Source organism: Plectropomus leopardus, chromosome 11, assembly GCF_026936395.1.
Source record: "Plectropomus leopardus strain MGB_pleo_1.0 chromosome 11, ASM2693639v1, whole genome shotgun sequence".
Classification (NCBI taxonomy): domain Eukaryota; kingdom Metazoa; phylum Chordata; class Actinopteri; order Perciformes; family Serranidae; genus Plectropomus; species Plectropomus leopardus.
The window spans coordinates 18,828,978-18,847,531 of record NC_142186.1 but is presented as its reverse complement, the minus strand read 5'-3'; the positions used below and the strand labels follow the sequence as shown (position 1 = coordinate 18,847,531).

General features: G+C 40.6%; 1 protein-coding gene across 8 annotated transcripts in view; it reads left to right on the top strand.

Moving 5' to 3' along the window:
- kif13a (kinesin family member 13A) overlaps positions 1-18,554 on the top strand; it is a 47,343-nt gene that overhangs the window by 1,742 nt on the left and 27,047 nt on the right. For all 8 annotated transcript variants that reach the window (XM_088084183.1, XM_042489616.2, XM_042489615.2 and 5 more), the window contains exons 3-6: positions 11,941-11,953; positions 14,789-14,849; positions 17,128-17,220; positions 18,323-18,503. In XM_088084183.1, the coding sequence (XP_087940309.1) occupies positions 11,941-11,953; positions 14,789-14,849; positions 17,128-17,220; positions 18,323-18,503 (348 nt within the window). The remainder of the gene's footprint in view (positions 1-11,940; positions 11,954-14,788; positions 14,850-17,127; positions 17,221-18,322; positions 18,504-18,554) is intronic.

The window sequence follows — 18,554 nt, the reverse complement described above, 5'->3', positions numbered from 1 at the left end:
TTCGTTTGCTCTCCTTCGCTGTTGTTGTCACACATGATTAGACAGCTGACCTGATTATCCACAGGCGCAAATAAAATCTAATAGGATACTCAATTAGGAAATAAAAAACAACTGTTTTTTTTTTTCAGTTTATTGTCACTCAAATACAACTCTGGCGACAGTAGTCCGCAACGTGACATCTAAGAATGAAGTCATATGAGGCGAGTACAGTCAAGGTTTTTCTCATGGCCCACATCCAGTCTAGTTAACGCTCTCTCTGCTGCTCCATGGAACCAACAGTCAGCACTAAATGGTAATGAGCTTGCTCCCCCAGCAGCTCGAGTCCACACATTAACCTGTATTTAAGGCAATTATCAGCAACAGAAATTGCCACACAATGGCGGCGTTCCAGGCAATTAAACAAATCACACTCAAAGCTAACATATGTTGGACCAGGGATGCATGACAACAGAACACAAAGCTGTCCAAGGTGAAAGGTCAGAGGAACGACAGCGACTGTACGGACATTCAGAGCGCCTGCATTTGAAATATTCTTGCAGTGAAGTGATTAGTGTTTGGACATGATGGCGGAGCTTTCCACTGCTACCTGTTGCTATGTTGTTAACGGAGAGACAAACACATTTCACATTCAGGGGAAGTTTCCATATCTGATTTAGATGTCCTATCAGTCATACAGAGACTCCTTTTGTGGATTTAGAGCTGGGTTTATCCAAGTCTTATGATTTATTTACTCTCCCAAACCTATTGTCAAGATTTGAGCAATTTCACCACTTGTAATTCCTAAAGGATCATTTCAGCCACAGAATGACCATTTGTAAATCAGTTAGTCAAGACATGATATCTTGAATTTGTGAAGAAAACTTTCGGTTTTCTTGCATGCCTCCATGGAAAATGGCTAACACATTGATATACTGATTGATAGTCCACCGTGTTTAACAACAGCAAGACTATAGAAAACATCTGTTTACAAACTCTCACACAACTCATGCAGTATAATCCAAGACTCGTTTATCCAGTCATATGCTCAGTACTTCAGAAACATGTATTTTAGCTAAAACCTTACAGTTTACAACTGAAACAGAAGTCTGAACTGAATGTAGTCTATGCTTTTTTTCAAAGCCAGACTCAAATACAAAGGGCTTTTTTTCAAAATGCATGTGACTGGGAAGTCATTAGTAAATGACTGGATAAACAAGACTTGTTTTTTAGGGTTCCCCAATGAATGAGTCCTAAAACCTAGAAATGAGTTAGCATTTCACCACCTCCGGTTGCCTCATCTCAAAGTCAGTATTTTTTTTTTAATGGATTTTTGGTTCCTCTTTTCAGGAATGAGGTCTATGGTTAACACAAGCTTAAGATACTTTCACATTTTGTTCCACAACATAAAATACATCTGAAAATACCCCTTTTGTGAATTTTAAAGCTTTTATGCATCTTAAAAAAGGCAGATGCTACCAAATAAGACTACAGAATGTCATCACACCAAGCTGCGCTAAACAAAGCTTTACAGCCTTGTTGTGGTGGCGATGTTAAATCATGAGTGTAGTTTGTTTAAAGCCTAACATTAGTGTTTTACTTCTGGCGATTGCATTTAGGGTTCAAAAATCCTGAAGTGGTATTCATTATCTTGCTAAACAAAACATGCATTTATCATACATGTTTGTTTTCCACAAAGCTCATTCCCTTGCGTGATATCTGAGAAAACTGTCAACTCGTTACACTCTGTTGAGTGTGCAGATTCAAAGGTCTAGACCCAGGCAACAGATTTCCTGCATAATCCAAAATCCAATGGAAAAATCACATGGGCTTTTTGACAAGGGAAAAAGGTATATTCTAAAGCTCCATGTCTGCCTACAGAAAACCGTCATTGCTCGTGCTGTCATTGCTCTGTATACTGCATGAGTTATGTGAGAGTAAATGGATGTTTTGATGTAATTTTGCTTCTGTTAAACGTGGTCTCCAATCAATCAATAATTGAGTTTGCCGTTTTCCATGGAGGCATGTGAGAAAAGCAAAGTTTTCTTCACAAATATAGGTCACATGGCATGACTAATTGATCTAAAAATTGGTCATTTTGTGGGTGAAGAGTTCCTTTAAGTCTGTACATTCTGTAGCTGTACAGTGAATCCAGTTCAGTTTGGCTTTATTATGTCACATTTCTTTTCTATAGTGACATATAATTACTTGTGAACATTTCTCTCTCTCTGTGTGTGTGTGTGTGTGTGTGTGTGTGTGTTTTGGGTCTCTGTGTTTAGGCTGCCACGGTTTTCTTAAACCATATAATTTTCCTCTCGGCTTCTTGTGAAGCCGCAGAAGGGGGATACCCTGATCACGAAGAGTTTGCCTTTTTTTCAAAGACACCTGTTCTTGTGTGTCAGATTTAGTGGGTATTAACAAGCCAAATATGGCCGCAGGGCCAAGATCATGGGAACTTTTTCTCTCTCATGGGAATGCTTAGGCACAGCCTCAGGGAGGAGGCGGCAGTAATAGATATTTTTATGTTCATTTCCTAGGCTGTCGATTGTGAAGTACAGAATTTAACACTGGGGGGAAAAAAAGACATGATGTTGTTCGGATTCCAGTGAACGTCTTTTTGCCTCAATAGTTTTGCTCAATACCAAAATATATGACTTCAGTCTGATGATGAACAGGAATCAAGTCTCTTGTGGGGTGAACATGGAACCACTTTCATGTTAGATAATCAGTTAGACAAAACTTTCCAGATTGTGTCTGAATTTTAATCAGGAGACCACACAGCGCCATAAAAATATGTAAGTCACCTGAGGAATTTGAAGAAATATAAGGGATTTCCTTTGATGGCTAAGCCGCATTCTTTGCACAGCAGAGCATTATAGCAACACTCGTGACCCGCCGCCTCCTCTCCTATTTCCCTGAGAAATGAACAATAATGCCTGTGGTGGGCAAATGAAACATGGATTGTGACTTCAGGGCGACAGGTTAAGTTTCCAGAGTTTAATCTTTCATCTGCCTGTTGAGCTGGCACGAATGGCACATTTGAAATGAGAATCTGGGAAAGCAGTTTTGTCTTCACGCGCCAGTCTGCTTTCCTCTGGGGTTTCGACACAATGGAGGTGGGGGTGGAGAGGCAGAGAAATACCTGAGGCTGCTGTCTGCTAAGGGATTGAGTGGTGGAGCATCATGACAAGAAAATACCCTTCCACTCACACAATGGGGCCGTATTACATCTATCATGCCCCAGCATGTCCATCAACATGCAACAATTGAATGCAGGGCCATCAAGCCCTCTTCGTGTAACCCCCCCTTTTCTGCATATTTCAGTCTAAATACAGTTGTGTTCAAAGACAAAAGCTAACCACAACCAACTTTTCAGAGAGGCGGACGGTCTTTACTTTTCTTTTCATTGCTGCTAAAAAAACTTAGTTAGTAGTAGTAGTAGTAGTAGTAGTTTTAAAAGATATACATTCAACTCTAGTTTTCTTATGCTCCATGCTGTTGTAGCTCTGCAGTCCAACATTTCAAGATGATCAGTGGAAGTGTGGCTTTATCTGATAATGTCCGTAACCAAGCTTGTAATTTCCGCTCTAATCTTTTCCTTATCACTAATGGTTACAAGAGCTCCGTTGGGTTTATCTCCACTTAACTGAGTTGTCTTGTTTACTTGGATATTGTAATCTGAGTCTTTTGGGGGGAAGCTTCAGTTGAAAGGTCATCCAGACAGATGGCTCTATTTGCACTGATCTTGTATAGCTATGTTTTGAAGTTTGTTCAGAGATAGCTGTTTGGTTAGGTCCTTCATGCCTTTTTTTTAGAACCCTAAAGGTAAAAAGAAGTTATACAAAATGCTGCAGGTTAAAAGAAATTGTTTGACTTGAATACACTCGCTTGGTTTTTGTCAGACAGTTAGATTAGAGGATGGATACTACTGTCATGTCTGTATGGTAAATATGAGCAGCTGGTCATTCTCTTTAAATAGATTGTGCATATGAATGAATTCATGAAATCCTGTAGAAGTTTTGAAACTGAAAAAACTTGCAATTAACAGAATGTTTTGGATTGGAAGATTCCTTGGGTGGCTTTTTGCCTTTATTAGACAGGACAGCTTAAGCATGAAAGAGGGAGAGAGAGGGGATAACATGCAAAGGGCAATATCAGTTGGGTATGCTGGATCAGCCCAAAATATGTACCCATAGCCCTAGAAGTTTTATCGCCATCAGATGACAGCGGATGGGTTCAGAGACTTCAAATAATCAGTTTCCAAAGTGTTGAATTGCTCCTTTAAATTTGGTTGCGCTCTTCTCTACAGGAAGACTACCGGAGATCTGACTTATGTGGTCAGCATGTAGTGTGTCAAGGCCTCTAATGCTTTTTACTAACCGTTATGATACACAGATGTCAGGTCTAAAGGTGTTGAGTAGACATGCAGTCTGCCGTGTTGCTGAAGTTCTGGAGGTTGGTCACATTTCCTGTCAGGTCACATATGACCAAGTGTCATCATGCTTTCCAAAACAAGCCTTTTACTGAATGACAATGCTGCCTTGTCTAATGGCTGCCCTCAGGAATGTTTCTTTTGTCTTTCCATTTTGCTCCCTTTGTGCCAATAATCAACCTTTCCATTCAGTAAGATGTTGTTCTCAGAGTTAGTCGGCCTAAAATATCAGCCCAGTTTTTCTCTGTAAGACTTAAGTCATGCGTGCTATGAGGAGAAAGTGTTGTGTGTCGCTGATAAAATGACTGTACTCCCTCGAGAACTGTTCCTGTTTGTTTAGAGGGTGGGACATTGTTTACATCTTGATCCGGAATTGAGAAAAGATGGCGTCCCCCTTCTTTGTCAAGACTGTGTCTCATTAATCTCAGATGTGGCTGTTCATTCTGAGAGCAGCCTATGTGAAAATCCACTCTCGGACATGTTTTTCCATAATGATTCTGGTTTTCCCTCTCATGTCATTCTCTCAGATGAGGCCTTTTTGAAGTTTTGAAGCCGGCTTGTTGTGTTTACATGGATTTAATGTCATGGCGGGAAAGGTTTATCAAGCACTCACTTTCAGTCAGGGAAAGAGGAGCCAGGAAACATTAACAAATGCTTAGAAAACAGGTTTTTCAGTTGATTCTGTCTGGAAAGAAATACTCTGCTCATTAAATTTAATTATGTTCAAGCACATAATTACTGGAAACAACTCTATGGCATATTTCTCTTGCAATTAATGGCTTTTGTGATATGTTTTTGCACTTCATGAGCTGGCTTTTGTCTTCTATTGTCCGTAGCGGCTGCACGGCACATGCATTCAGATAAGTGACATCTCGAAAGCAGACAGGGTCAAAGGAGGTGTGTCCTGGTAGTAAATGTGTCGCTTTATCTCCCCTCGGGAGGAAGCCTTACCATATTGAACAAATTGATGAACTTCACTGCTTTCTGTCTTGTTTGTTAACTTTTAACTAACCAGATTTAAGGCTTTGGAGCAGATGTGGTCAGTATCCATGTCAGTGTTTTAGCATACACACAGCCTGCTGACCCGGCTTCTCACAGTGGTGTCAGAATGTTGTGTTGTTAACGTTTGTTATGGAAACTTCGAGAGTCCCACACAGAAGTCGCAAGTCGTGAGCATCTTGTGTGCTGCTGATGGCAGCGCTGTTCATTAAGGCTGTTTTTGACATCCTGAGTTTGGCTTTTATATCGGAACTTTGACTCATGAGGCTGGTAGGTTGTCTCGCCTCCATGTTTACCTCTGTTGCTTAGCAACAGCGGTTGCCAAGTTACAGAAACATTCTGAAGTTATGCTGATGACCTAATGAGTGATATCCCCCAGCCACCCCAAATATTTTCATAGGAAGCTAATTTTAGGATTTAGAACAATGACCAATGGACTCATGTGTTTCGAATAAACTTAACACAGTGAGCAGTGAAGGAATGTAACGAAGTTCCTTTACTCAAGCACTAAACTTTGAGCTACTTGTACATTATGAGGGTATTTCCATTTTATTCTACATCATACTCAGTCCACCACAGTTCAGAGGGAAATTTTATTTACTCCACTACATTTATCTGACAGGTGTAGTTACTTGCTTTTAGAATTAAACACATTGTTAAGGATTAAATCAATACTCCCCTTACAGTAAAGCTGCAAAAAAGCTGCATTTATTTCAGGTATTAGCCTGGTTGTTGACTGCTCCACTGAAGACACATCTTGCATTGTTTCTTTTATGTAATTGTTCAAATGATCCTTTATTTTTTTAAAAAAAAAACCCTGTTTCTTGTGCTGTGTTTAAAAAAACTTTCACATGCATTTAAATCTTTGAAACCTGAACAGATTGGTTTATTTTTAATTTTTAAAAGAAAATGGAAGAAAATTACCTGGAAAAAATGTTTTAAATTGGAGAGAGTGTAAATATTTTAAGTTAATAATAATAATGGAGGGAAAAATGTCTAGAAAACTATAATAATTATTCTATATTATTATAATTATTAATTAATTATTGATATATTTTGTGTTTTTGTTCTGTTGCTGTACTTGTTTTTTTTTTTTACCTTTTTCTTTTTTTTCTTTTTCCTGGTAAATTTTTCAGGGGAAAATGAAATTCAAAATAGATTTATGTATCAGAATGTTTTTTTTCTCCTTTTTCATCTCCAAGTAAGAATCTGTCCTCCAGGCTGTCCCACACTTTCATTTATTTGTGGTAACATCTTGATATCATAAGAATATTATAACATCAGCTAACACATTTTGATTTTCAATTTTTGGGGCTGGACCGTCCATTGGGAGCCGTTTGGTTATTCATTGCACCACACTCTTCTTCTCTTGTTTCTGTTCATTGTACTGGGTCTAAAAGTTTGCTTTCACTTGTCTGTGCAGCGGCTGCTTCTCTCATTCATCGATCTGGTCCTATCAGCTTTGATCGGATCGACTGAGCAATATGCAATTCAAACTCCACAAACTGCTGCTGAGGCTGTCATTACCGTAATGCCAAAGGTGCTGCTTTGGCATTATGATAATAGTACTTTTACCTCAGTAAAGGATCTGAGTACTTCTCTCCGCACTGGCCAAGAGGTTCACAGTAGATATGTTACGTAATAAAGCTGAAAAAGTTCCAGAAATTGTTTGTGTGGCAGAGTTAGCTGTCTCGGTAGCTTGGCTCAATCCTGCAGGTCTGTTTCTGTCATCAGCGAGCCAAACTTCCTTCAGAGCTGTTCTCTGAATAGTTTTAAATGTTCTGTATGTAAACCTCCAACTCCAACTACTTGTCATGTTTACTTTTGGATCACTGGTGCTAAGAAAAGTGACTGCCTGCTAAATCTTACATCAGGCTGTATGCTTTCTGGGAATAATCTTGAGTGTAATTGGTCAGACACAACACCCACCCTCTCTCACTGTAACTGCTTGGCATTTTCCTGCTCTCTCCTGTCTGTCTGTGCAGGACGGTGACCTCTGCATGAGTGGGTGGGGGGACCGGCGTGTTCAGTTTTAAACACACTAGAGAACCTTCTGAAATGTTAGCCTGTCAGCCTGTGAGAGCACATTGCGCTGTAACCCAACACTTTCCTTCACACACAGAGCTCTGAACGTTGTGTTTGGCTCTGCAGCTTGTTGAAATGTAATTGTCTGAAGCGTGTCCTCAGCCAAACAGGGGAGAGAATCATCTGTGCCGTTAAATGGAGGTTAAAAGGGTGGGGGAAACATAGCTTCAGCAACGGATTGAGAAGAGGAATTTGAGTCTGTGGGGGGTGTGCCAGCTGAAAAATATGTTTGGGAGTGTGTGTGTGTGTGTGTGTGTGCGCAGGTCAGATGAATGTTGTGAATGTCATCTCAGTGGGGGGGTCATCCATGTGAATTAAATATTCCATTTGAGCAGAAGGATTATATGATCAGAAACTCTTACAAAACCCTGCTAAATCACACTGATGAATCTGACAGTATATCCTTGTGTATCGGGGAGCTACAACATTAGCGCCTCTAGATTTGGATTTATTTATTTACATCATTTGATTTCTCATTTTCTTGCCTGTCAAACTCTGATGCCAGGGTAGCTAAATTGAGCCAGCCTGCCAGTTGGAGGGATTTTAAGAAATGCCAGATTAAATTAAATGATTTATTATAATTTTAAGTATCTATTCATATGATAGCTCCAGAGAGTGGACAAGCACTGTAATTTTTTAAGGGTAGATAGATGCTTCAGTAGGTGGATGATATAGTAGATTAATCTGGTTTGTTGCCTACTGGGCTAGAAGAGCGCAGTTTTCGGTGGCATAATAACCCAGTGGCCTTAATCCGGTTCCATAACCACGGGGGGGATTCCACTGCTGCTCTCCCACTCTTCGTACCATCCATTTGGGCACCAGCAGATATGGGTCTGAGTTGCAAGGCACAGAATGCCATGTTTTAACCAGTCATGTGTGATCTGGGTGACTCTGACCCTAGTTAATTAATTAAAAAATGCTCACAGCCTGGCTTTGTGGAGGTATTTCTTTCGAAAAGTGATAAGAAGTCAGGATTTTATAAAGAAGATCAAAATGTGCTCCTCTAATCTGTCTGCCACGGCACAGGATCAGTGCAGAGTGGGAGACTCATAGCAGTGTGAGAGGCCAATGTCCACCCTCGGCCAAGTTGAAATCATTCATGGGTGCCTTGGCATCAGGTAGCTGGAGGCGTGGGAGCCTGAGCGTGCCCTTGATGACACACACATTAAGGCATGCAGAAGCAGACACCAATGGGACTGCAAGACTGCAGCCATGCCCTGCTGGGTCTGCAGTGTCTGCCTGCATTTGTCTCTGAGGGGGAAAGAATCTGATGCTATTTGGCACTTCTGTGCCATAAATTAGCCTACATGTGTGTCACACACTTGGTCAACCACAACACAACCTTTAAGAGGCCCTCGAGCCATGACTTGCACGCTGATTATTAAGCAAAAGGCCCACAGGCTTTATGCTTGGATATGCTAGGATTCCCTTCAAATGAGCATGCCTTACAGTCTTAATTAATAATTCTAATCACAATACCTTGGAAAATACAGTATTTTCTTTAGTAGCAAGTGGTGGTAAATGTTACAGTATTAGTGTAAATAATAGAGGACTTATAAGAAGATAATAAGATATTTTATTTATTATTTATCATTCATCCAAATGTAAAGGACATAGCTTACATGTTTGTTTTGCAAGCAAGGTACACATTGCTAAGAAGGACACCGATTTCTGGGGAGATTAAAGAGATTATGTCCAAAGCGGAGTGGGAGAACTGGAGCCTAATGTACTTAAACTTATTGAGGGGGAGGTCTTAATGTTGTGATAGAGAGGAGGAGGTAAAGCAGGACACTATAATATAGAGTAAAATGAAGTCCGACATTGGAATGAAATTAATTTCTTCTGAGACGTTGTGAGGAAAAAGTAGCTCATGAAATCCTAAATATAGCCAGTTGGAAACAGTTCCCCTCATTGTCTTGTTCAGCATACCCGGCATACCATATACTGTACGTACAGTGTGTGACACAATGACCCCCAAACCCCTGCAGCCGCTGTGTTTCAGCAGCGTTACGTTCCTCTGCTTAAGAGTCGCGACTGCACGCATTCCATAACCTCATGTCTTTTGGTTCTTCACATTTAATGTGTGTGTGTCTTTTTCCGGTCTTATGTCTGTTGTCTTTTTGGGGATACATCTGTTCTCTGTCTTTGTCCACGGCTCATTCTTCACAGGGCTGTCGCTGCTGCTTTTCTATTTGTTGTTATAACACTCCCACATGTTTCTTTCATCTTTGACATTTTTGTTGCAACACTGACATATTATTTTGGGTTTTTACCTTTCAAGTAAGCATGCTCTAGGACCTGGTCAGCGGTCCTTATCACACCTCCTGTCTGCCTGTAGGAGGTCTTAGATGTGTGCTCCCTGCTGTCTGATGCTGATACATATCTCGTAACTCCTCACAGACATCCCCTCTCTGCTCTGCAGCGTGGAGCGCCCGACTTGAGGACTGAGGCCCTGCTGCAGTGTATCTGCTCTGATTGAGGCCGAGTCATTGTGGTTGTCAGTGGCCCAGATTCAAGATAGGATACTATGAACCCAAACAAGGCCCTCTTCCTTTTATTTCTTCACCCACTCTCTCTCTTTCTGTCCCTCATCATAATGAGCTCATGCAGAATTAATAGCCTTTTCATAGTCCTCAGAGGAAATCTGTTGATAATGCATACTTTCAATTTTGATTTTTTAGGACTTAAATGTCCAGTGTGTAGGACCAAGGGGCATCTATTAGCAGATATTGTGTCATAATTATGTTTTATAATCATATAATCCCTACAATTGCACCTCTCTCTCTCTTTCTCTCTGAAACTCGGATCAAATGGTAAAAATAGCCAGTACTGAGCTCATATAGATCTAATATATGAGAGTCTGTGAACAGGAAGTGGGTGGGACGCTTTTTCCTGTATCTTGAAAACAGAGGCTGAAAAAACTGAGATCAAATGGTAAAACTACTTTGTGCTGATCAAATATGACCCAAGATTTTGTTTCTGCATCGTCTATTTCTCAACCAAAATGTTTTCGGACACATTTTCGTGCACTGTTTAACTGTAATACGAGATCGTTTGATATCAGCAAGCTGCCATATTGTTTTCAGAAAGGCAACTTACATTAACCTCACCTACCAGTGGGAGCGTTTATTGGTCGTAGTAGTTGTAGGTTTTCTATCTCTTGAGCAAAAGCGCCCTTTTTCTTGGTTTTCTCTGGTCACATAGCACCAATTTCAACAGTATTTGTATCTTTCTGCTGCGTGGACAGCCCAGTTTTACAGTTCGTCCTTTTAGCAGTGAAATACTTCTTTAACATTAAACCAAACAAAAGTGCAGAGGACCATTTTCTGTGGGTGTTGCCTTGCAGCTCTCCAGGCGTGCTATTGTTGGTGACTCAGCTCAGTTTGTGTGTGAGAGTCTTTGGTGCAGTGTTTCAGTCTTGCCCTGTATTAGTTACTGTGTGAAGGTGATGCCCACCTCTGTCACGGTGCCAGGAGACGCCTGCAGGAGGAATCTGCTTACTGTTGAAGGATGGGACTGTGGCAGATGTAGAAGCACAACATTGCAAAAAAAGTGCAAAAAATGCAAAAAAAAAAAAATGATAGTACTGCTCAACGAGTGCCCCAGGCTCTAGTTTTTTTTTTTTTTTTTTTTTACAATGTATATGAATTTATATAATTTATCTCATAAGGCAATATTATATATCTTTTATTTCGTTCTATGTAATACAATGATGTGTCTGTTGTGCCACTGTAATGACTTCTTGTTCTCAAGTTTTTCCTTGGGAACAAAAAAATACATATCTTATGTCATCAAATCTTCATAATTTCCTAGACATATTATAATGGCTTTAACATTTGTTTGGAGCATAGACTTTAATGTTATATTTTTTCTTCTTTTGGGAATTCCCTTTCCAGTTAAGAAAATAATCCTTCATAAGTTAGGGCCATATACATTCCCCTTTTGTCTTCGGTTCCGGCAGCTGCTATTGCTGAGTGCAGCTTCCCCAACCTGGCCTCTCTGTTAAGTCCACAGGCATAAGAGCTATTTACTCAACAGAGTCAGTGGGACATTGAATCCTAAATCTCTTCCCTTCCTCACGCTCCACTGGCCCAATTATGAACCCAATCACAGCAGCACCTACCACCAGGAAACGCCACTGTGTGCAAGTGAATGAATGAGTGAATAAATGAGGAAAAGGAGTGAATGAAGAAGTCACACCAGGAATTCAAGAAATGTAGAAAGTTGGAAAGGTTTCATTAAAAAAAAGTTGTTGTGGTTTCAGTTCAGAAAAGCGGTTTGTGTCGACACAGACAATGGGAGGTTTCCTACTGTGAGAAGTGCAGCTGCATCTTACTGAGTGAGAACATGTTCTGACTGTTAAATTGTATCAATGCTAACCGTGCTCTTCTTGCCTCTCTGTTTTTTTTTCCTCCCCTTTATGATGGATTGCCCCTCTCGATCAACAGGAAACAATCCAAGGTATGTAAGTTTCATTTGTTTCTGTTGCTACAAAAAACAAAGGCCAGTGTCAACAGAGCTTACATGCAGTGTCAGCAGAAACCGTCATCTGTAGTGACTTCCCACTGACTGTCCTGCTATCACAGACACTGAAATCAGGATGCTGCACAGGCAACACTATTGCCCCTGAGAGGATGAGAAGCATCCACGTCGATCCACTGTTGTAGCGTTGTTTCTAGGACCATGATTGAAAGTGTTTTAGTAGTTTGGTTGGTCAGCAGGAGCCGGATAGATGTCCGTGTGAATGTGTCAGCGCTCTAAGATCTCGTGAACACCCACAAAGGCTCTACAATGAGAGAGGGATGAGCGCGGACACTGGGGCAGTGTGTGTTCACATTCAAAGCTGCATTGTTGGAGTGCACCCCCACCTCCCCCCTTGACAACACGCTGGTGACTAGCTCAGAGATGTTTCACACACCAGGGACGGGCTTTGTGCTCGGTGCACTCGGCCGCTGACTGGACCAGGGGAGCGTTAGCGCGGGCCACAGGCGTGCATGGTCTCTGGGGGCCTGTGAACCTGAGTTACCCTGTAATACCCTTCAGCTAGACCAGCACGTGGCTGTCTGCTTAGTTATAGCGGCACTCAAATGAGTCTCCCTGCATTCGAAAGGGTAAACGGAGGTTGCAGTCCAATCACATTCAACCAGTTTTCATTCCAGAAATGACAAAAAGGGCATTGTGCTCACAGCTTCATCATTATTTGTACTGCTGATTAATAGTAATTGTCCAATCATGAACAATTTGTTGCACAGTCACACCCTCAGGCTGGACAGAGACAGACCGGAGCAGAGCGAAGCCCTGGATTCCATACCAGTCCTAATTGAGAATGATGGCACTTTTGTTCTTTTGAATGGCACCCACTCACTTGTCTGAAGTCACAAGAGGAGGTCTTGCTTTCAAAGCATTCAGTGATCTCAGTGCTTCCCATGATGACTGTGCAACCAGTGGTTCCCTGGCCAATAGCCCTTATTATGATTAGAGGGGAGTTCAATTATTTGGGGTATTTGTGTAAGGGGAAAGTGCTTTGGCAGAGCTGCAACAGTGCACTGAAAGCCAGCAGTAGTAACATGCAGCAGAGTTGTGCTTGCACTGCAGTATGTTGCTGCAGCAGCAATTGTTTTGCATCTCTGAAGAAATCTGAAAAAGAGAAATGGCTGAGCAAAGATAAAAATCTTTGTTTTATTTTGTATTAAACTTTTATTTAACCAGAAAGCCTCAGTGAGCGTAAAAAATATCTTTTTTCAAGAGGGATTTGGTCAAGTAAGGTAGCAGTAACAATAAGTATGTTAACATGGACATGAATAACCCATTTTTGATTGGATTTTTGGAGTATCCAGTTCATGTTTTTAAGTATTGAAACGCCATATTTGTCCACAAGACACCCAAATATGTTAGCTGAAGTACTTTGAAAGAAACTGGGATGTATACGTGTAATATGAATAAACCAATTTCTCTGTGCTCATGCAAACACCATTTCCCATTTAGTTGGCCCCCCAGTTTGGAGAAGCAGACAGCAGACCAACACAGGTGCTAAGAAATGTACTGCTGTAGAAGAAGCAGCAACAAAACTTATGTTATCCTCAATATTAGTTTGTATACACTATATTAAGAATATTTTCAGTGTTCTACCTTAATGTCAGAAAGCGATGTCTGACAGAGAACTGATGCGGCCATATCGCTCTTTCAAAGTCAGACTTTATTGAAAAGAGATAAAGCCGTGGAAATGCTCCAATATAGCGTACACTTAAAGTGTTTTAGATATTTTTTAGGTGGCAAAAGTACATTTTGCTGCTGCCCCTGTCTACTGCAGTAGATTGCTTAGCTTCCAGGTTAGCACTCCTGCCACCTCTCCAAACTGGGGCCATGCCAACAGCCATCTACTGTATGTTATATACCTGCTATTGAGAAGTACTCCATACAACTCCTCACAAAAAAATCTGAGTTATTCCTCTAAAATAACCTCAGAACTGTCCAAAACAATAAATCAAAAACACAGTTTCTGCAACAATGAATTAAAATCACAGAGAGATGCCACTTTTTGTAATTTTAGATTTAATCGCTCCGTTACCTCATTCAGTGTGGACTTTGGGATGTCATGTCATACAGGTCCTCTGTCAACATGACTCGTGTTTTGAACAAGCAAGTATAAAATAATCCTATACTTACACTGAAACTACTCAGAGAAGATGTTTAATATTTGTCTTAAATTTGTCTCTTTTCTGTCTGTGGGGAGGGGGGGGTTCTTGGTAAATGAGGCCACTGCTCTTTCCCAGAGAGCATCCTCTCTGTGTGTCATCCATAAAGAGCTCATGCAGGTGCCTGGGGGACACAAGGGGTCTCTGCTGCTCAGGCCTGTGTTGCGAGACCCAGAGCTGAGGGCTGAGAGCCAGCCTACACCACCGGGAACAGCTACGGCCCCGTTTCCTTGGAGACGAGGGTCACCGGGTGCTGGAATTTCTTCTGGGGAGCGCTGACCCTGATTTATGAATTCATTTAACTCCAGCCGCTATGACAAAACTCGGGGCGGCTAACAGTAGATCTGTGCAGACAGTCATGGCGCTGTCTTAACGAGCATTACCTCGAACAATACTCGGTTAGACTTCATCTTACTCAACCAGACAAGCTCAGTCCTGCTGATGTACTGCAGGGTGGCATGGTACGGCACAATAAGCCCTGGTTTTGTACCACAGAAAAACTGAGACCACTACTAAGAAAGATCAGGTTGTGTTTTGCTGTACATGCTTGGACAAGTGTGAGATGTGTGTGTTTACACTCCCTGTGCTGACTCCTCTGCAGGTGTTCGCTTTTGACCACTGTTTCTGGTCCATGGATGAGTCCAACGTTCCAAAATATGCTGGTGAGTCATGAATGCTGAAACTGGTTCCTCACTCATCACCAAAGACCTTAAATCACGCCCCATGTAAAGACCTGCTGAGCTGTGAGCAGCAATAGCGCAGGGAAACTCCCTGCTTGATGGGAAGCTGTTTTTGCATCATGCAAAGCAAAGCACAGTGTGGCCATACCCAGTCATTTGCATTGTGACTGAATACATTAAAATGTGCAACTGAGTCAGTCGTCTTTGTGTTGTCTCAGTACAAGAAAGCCACCATGGGGTTCTGTACAATACATACACTCTCAGAAATAAAGGTGCTAAACCATATGAACAACATGAGAACCCTTTTTGGTTCCTGGTAGAATGTTTTATAAAGATTCTACCTGTAACCTTGAGGGTTCTATCAAGAACACAACATAAAGGGTTAGGCTTTTACCTATAACTTTATGTAAAAGGTTCCCTTTTACGATGTGGTTCCTACGAGAACCCTCTTTTTTCAGAACCTCTCCACCGTCTCAGGGTGCTAGAACCCACACATGGGGTTCTACCACACTGTAAAATCTGACAGGTTTATCTTGCTTAAAAGGATTTTGGAAACCAATTGCCTTAAAAAAGGGAAATAATATAACTATTAATCTTAAGTTAGGTTTACTCTATATCTCATTGTGAAGTTTATGTAAGATTTAACTGTATTTGCTTAATTTTGTGAAGGTGCTGCAATTTAAAAATGACAAGTGAAATTACCGTGTTCATTTTTAAGTGTAAGCAACCTCAGTAAACCAAGTTAGTCTGCATGAGTTTATCATCACAAATAGGATATTGCCAATGACCAAGTTCAGAGATTTGTTTTGTTAACATGCTTAAGAAAATACAAATATGACTAGCTAGTTTGCAACCAGCAGAATACATATACATGGCTCAGTATACTTGGTTTACTAAAGTTGTAATTAAACTTGTCATTTTAAGATGCAAAACTTCACAAAATAAAGTAAATGTGACCAAATTTTAAGAAACGTAACAATTAGATACAATAAACACATAAAATTAAGACTTATAATTATAATTATAATTATAATAACATTTTTCAAGACAACCAGTTTCACTATTTTTTTATTAGAGTAAAATCAACTTATCAGATTTAACAGTGCAAGAACACTTTTATATAACTTTTAACTTGACTTGAAATTGACTTGTTTCATCTAGAGTCGACTGAGTGAGGCTCTAAAAATAGTAATTGATTATATTACTCATATATCGCTCCCACAAATCATGGTTTTAGTTTAACAAATTTAAAGAAAACTTAATGTTTTTCTTGTCTTGTTTCTGTGTCCCTTTTTTATCATTTTTTAGAAATTCTTGCATGTCTGTAAACACAGCACAGGCAGAACTTGTCACGTCAAGTTTTTTTTTTTCCTCAGCAGCAATTTGTGGAGTTTGAGTTGCAGGCTGGATAGTTGATCTGTTGACAGCAGCTGCTGTAGAGTGAGTGAAGGCAAACTTTTAAACTAAGCACAATGTAAGGTTGACTTTCACTTTCACTGCACCGGATGTTCAACTGCTCTGTCTGTGCCCAGTGTACACTCTGTGTCCCGAGAGGTGCAATTAATAACCAAATGGAAAAATTAATAAAAAAATGGAAAAAAAAAATCAATGGTCTACGTGGCAACAGATGTTGAAGTCGTTGTGAGTCAACAAATGAATATGTGAGAAATGCAAGGTGAGGGCCTTTTAGCACTTTCAGGAAGAACCCTTTGGAAACCTTTTTTTCTGAGAGTGAACTAAAATATTAACACATGAATCATGTACAATAAATTACCATGATACATCTGTTTGTCACATCTATTGAACAGAGGTTATTACTGCTTGTCTGGGGCAGATTAACATAATAATTGTACTTATTTTTCTTGTCATATCGCTCTCATTTTGTGATGGAAATGTAATGCTTACGTCTGCTTTGTGCTGAACCGACAGAGCAATCTGTTCAGTGAAGGGCTGCCTCAAGGGCCCGGGCCAAGGCTTTATTTAGCTCGTTAAACAGCTGTCCCATTCAGATGGAGCACAACAGCGAGCAATACAAGAGATTTCTCTACACAGCCCCACATTTTCCACATGGCCAGACAGGAATCTGTCATCTTTCATGAATTCTTAGTCTTCCTTGTGTAACCCTTGTCAGTACATTTCTCTGTGTTAATGTTGCTGCACTAATTTAAGGGTGGACGCCAGACAGCTAGTGGTACTTATATAACTGAATGGTTTATCTGTTTACCAAAATCTCCATGGTAACTGTTTCTTTGTCTGAAAGGTCAAGAGGTGGTGTTCAAGTGCCTTGGAGAGGGAATACTTGAAAATGCATTCCAGGGATATAACGCCTGCATATTTGCCTATGGACAAACAGGTAACTGAAAATCCAGATGACATCTACACTGAGTTGCTCATTTTATTATTTTGCAAAATCCATTACACCATGCAGTCTTTGAAGCATTTATACATAATAAATTGCCTCTATTTTACTTAAGCCTTTAAGTATATTTGCAGGTTGTGTTGTATCCAGATGTATCTGTAGAAAGTTTAAAGAACAGGAAGACTTGCATTTCTAATCGCACTGGTGAATCACTTAGCTCATATCCTCCCTTCACCCTCGATCAAATTAGCTCCTTTATCCGACGTCCTGTCTTAGAGGGAAACACTGGGAAAGGGGAGACTGCTTATGAAAAGTTATTTCAGTTGCCCTCCAGTCACCTGATGTATGAGGAAAAAAAGTTGTAAACAGCACATTAGTCATGATGGGAACTAGAGAGGCACATGGCATGTGGTTTGGCATTTCTTTCTAATGCTGCGTTCGCATGGAATCAGAGAGACAGCAGACGGACAACACTGTCTGTAGACACGGGAAAAGCAAATAATCCAACAGAATGGCAGGATGGTAAAACAAAATATGCATAAAGATATGTTGTGCTGGTGGTGCCGTATTGTTTACAAAAATGTAATAAAATACATTAAATGAAATAAACTTGTATTTATTATTTGATGTAGTAGTTTGAGTTATGTCCAGTAAGTGTCCAGATCGCCTGTGTTTTCGCCTTGTGTGACAGAACTGCACAACACCCCGCTGTAAATTTCATCGTGAAGGAGGTTGAAGGAAGTGAACAGTAATGCTGTATACTGTGTCTGTTGTCGGTATGCTCTCCCGGCCTCACCTAATTTTATTGTCCTGCTTTCGCCCACTAAAATGTCCGGTTTACCGTCTTCCTGATTTCAGTTGAACACATTATAGAAAAAATGCAAATATAGCAATTTGCAAATTATTATTTGCAAAACGCAAATAATATAAGAGTGAATCTAGGTTTGGCTCCCAATTTTATTGGTGATGCTGTTTACAAACAGTAACAGACAATTCCTGCAATGCATACCTTTGATTTTTACTGGTATTAAAGCATGGCACTGTGAGGACTTCTGTATGGGACACAATCATGTATGACTCTACAATGTCCATCCAGGTTCAGGCAAGTCTTTTTCCATGATGGGAAACGGGGAGCAGCCAGGTTTAATCCCTCGACTCTGCTGCTCGCTGTTTGAGAGGGTCCACAAAGAGGAGAATGAGTCCCATACGTTTAAGGTGGAGGTGTCCTACATGGAGATCTACAACGAGAAGGTCCGTGACCTGCTCGATCCCAAAGGGTGAGTCTGATGTGTTGACTCTTTCTTCGACATAAGCACATGGGACCTGTA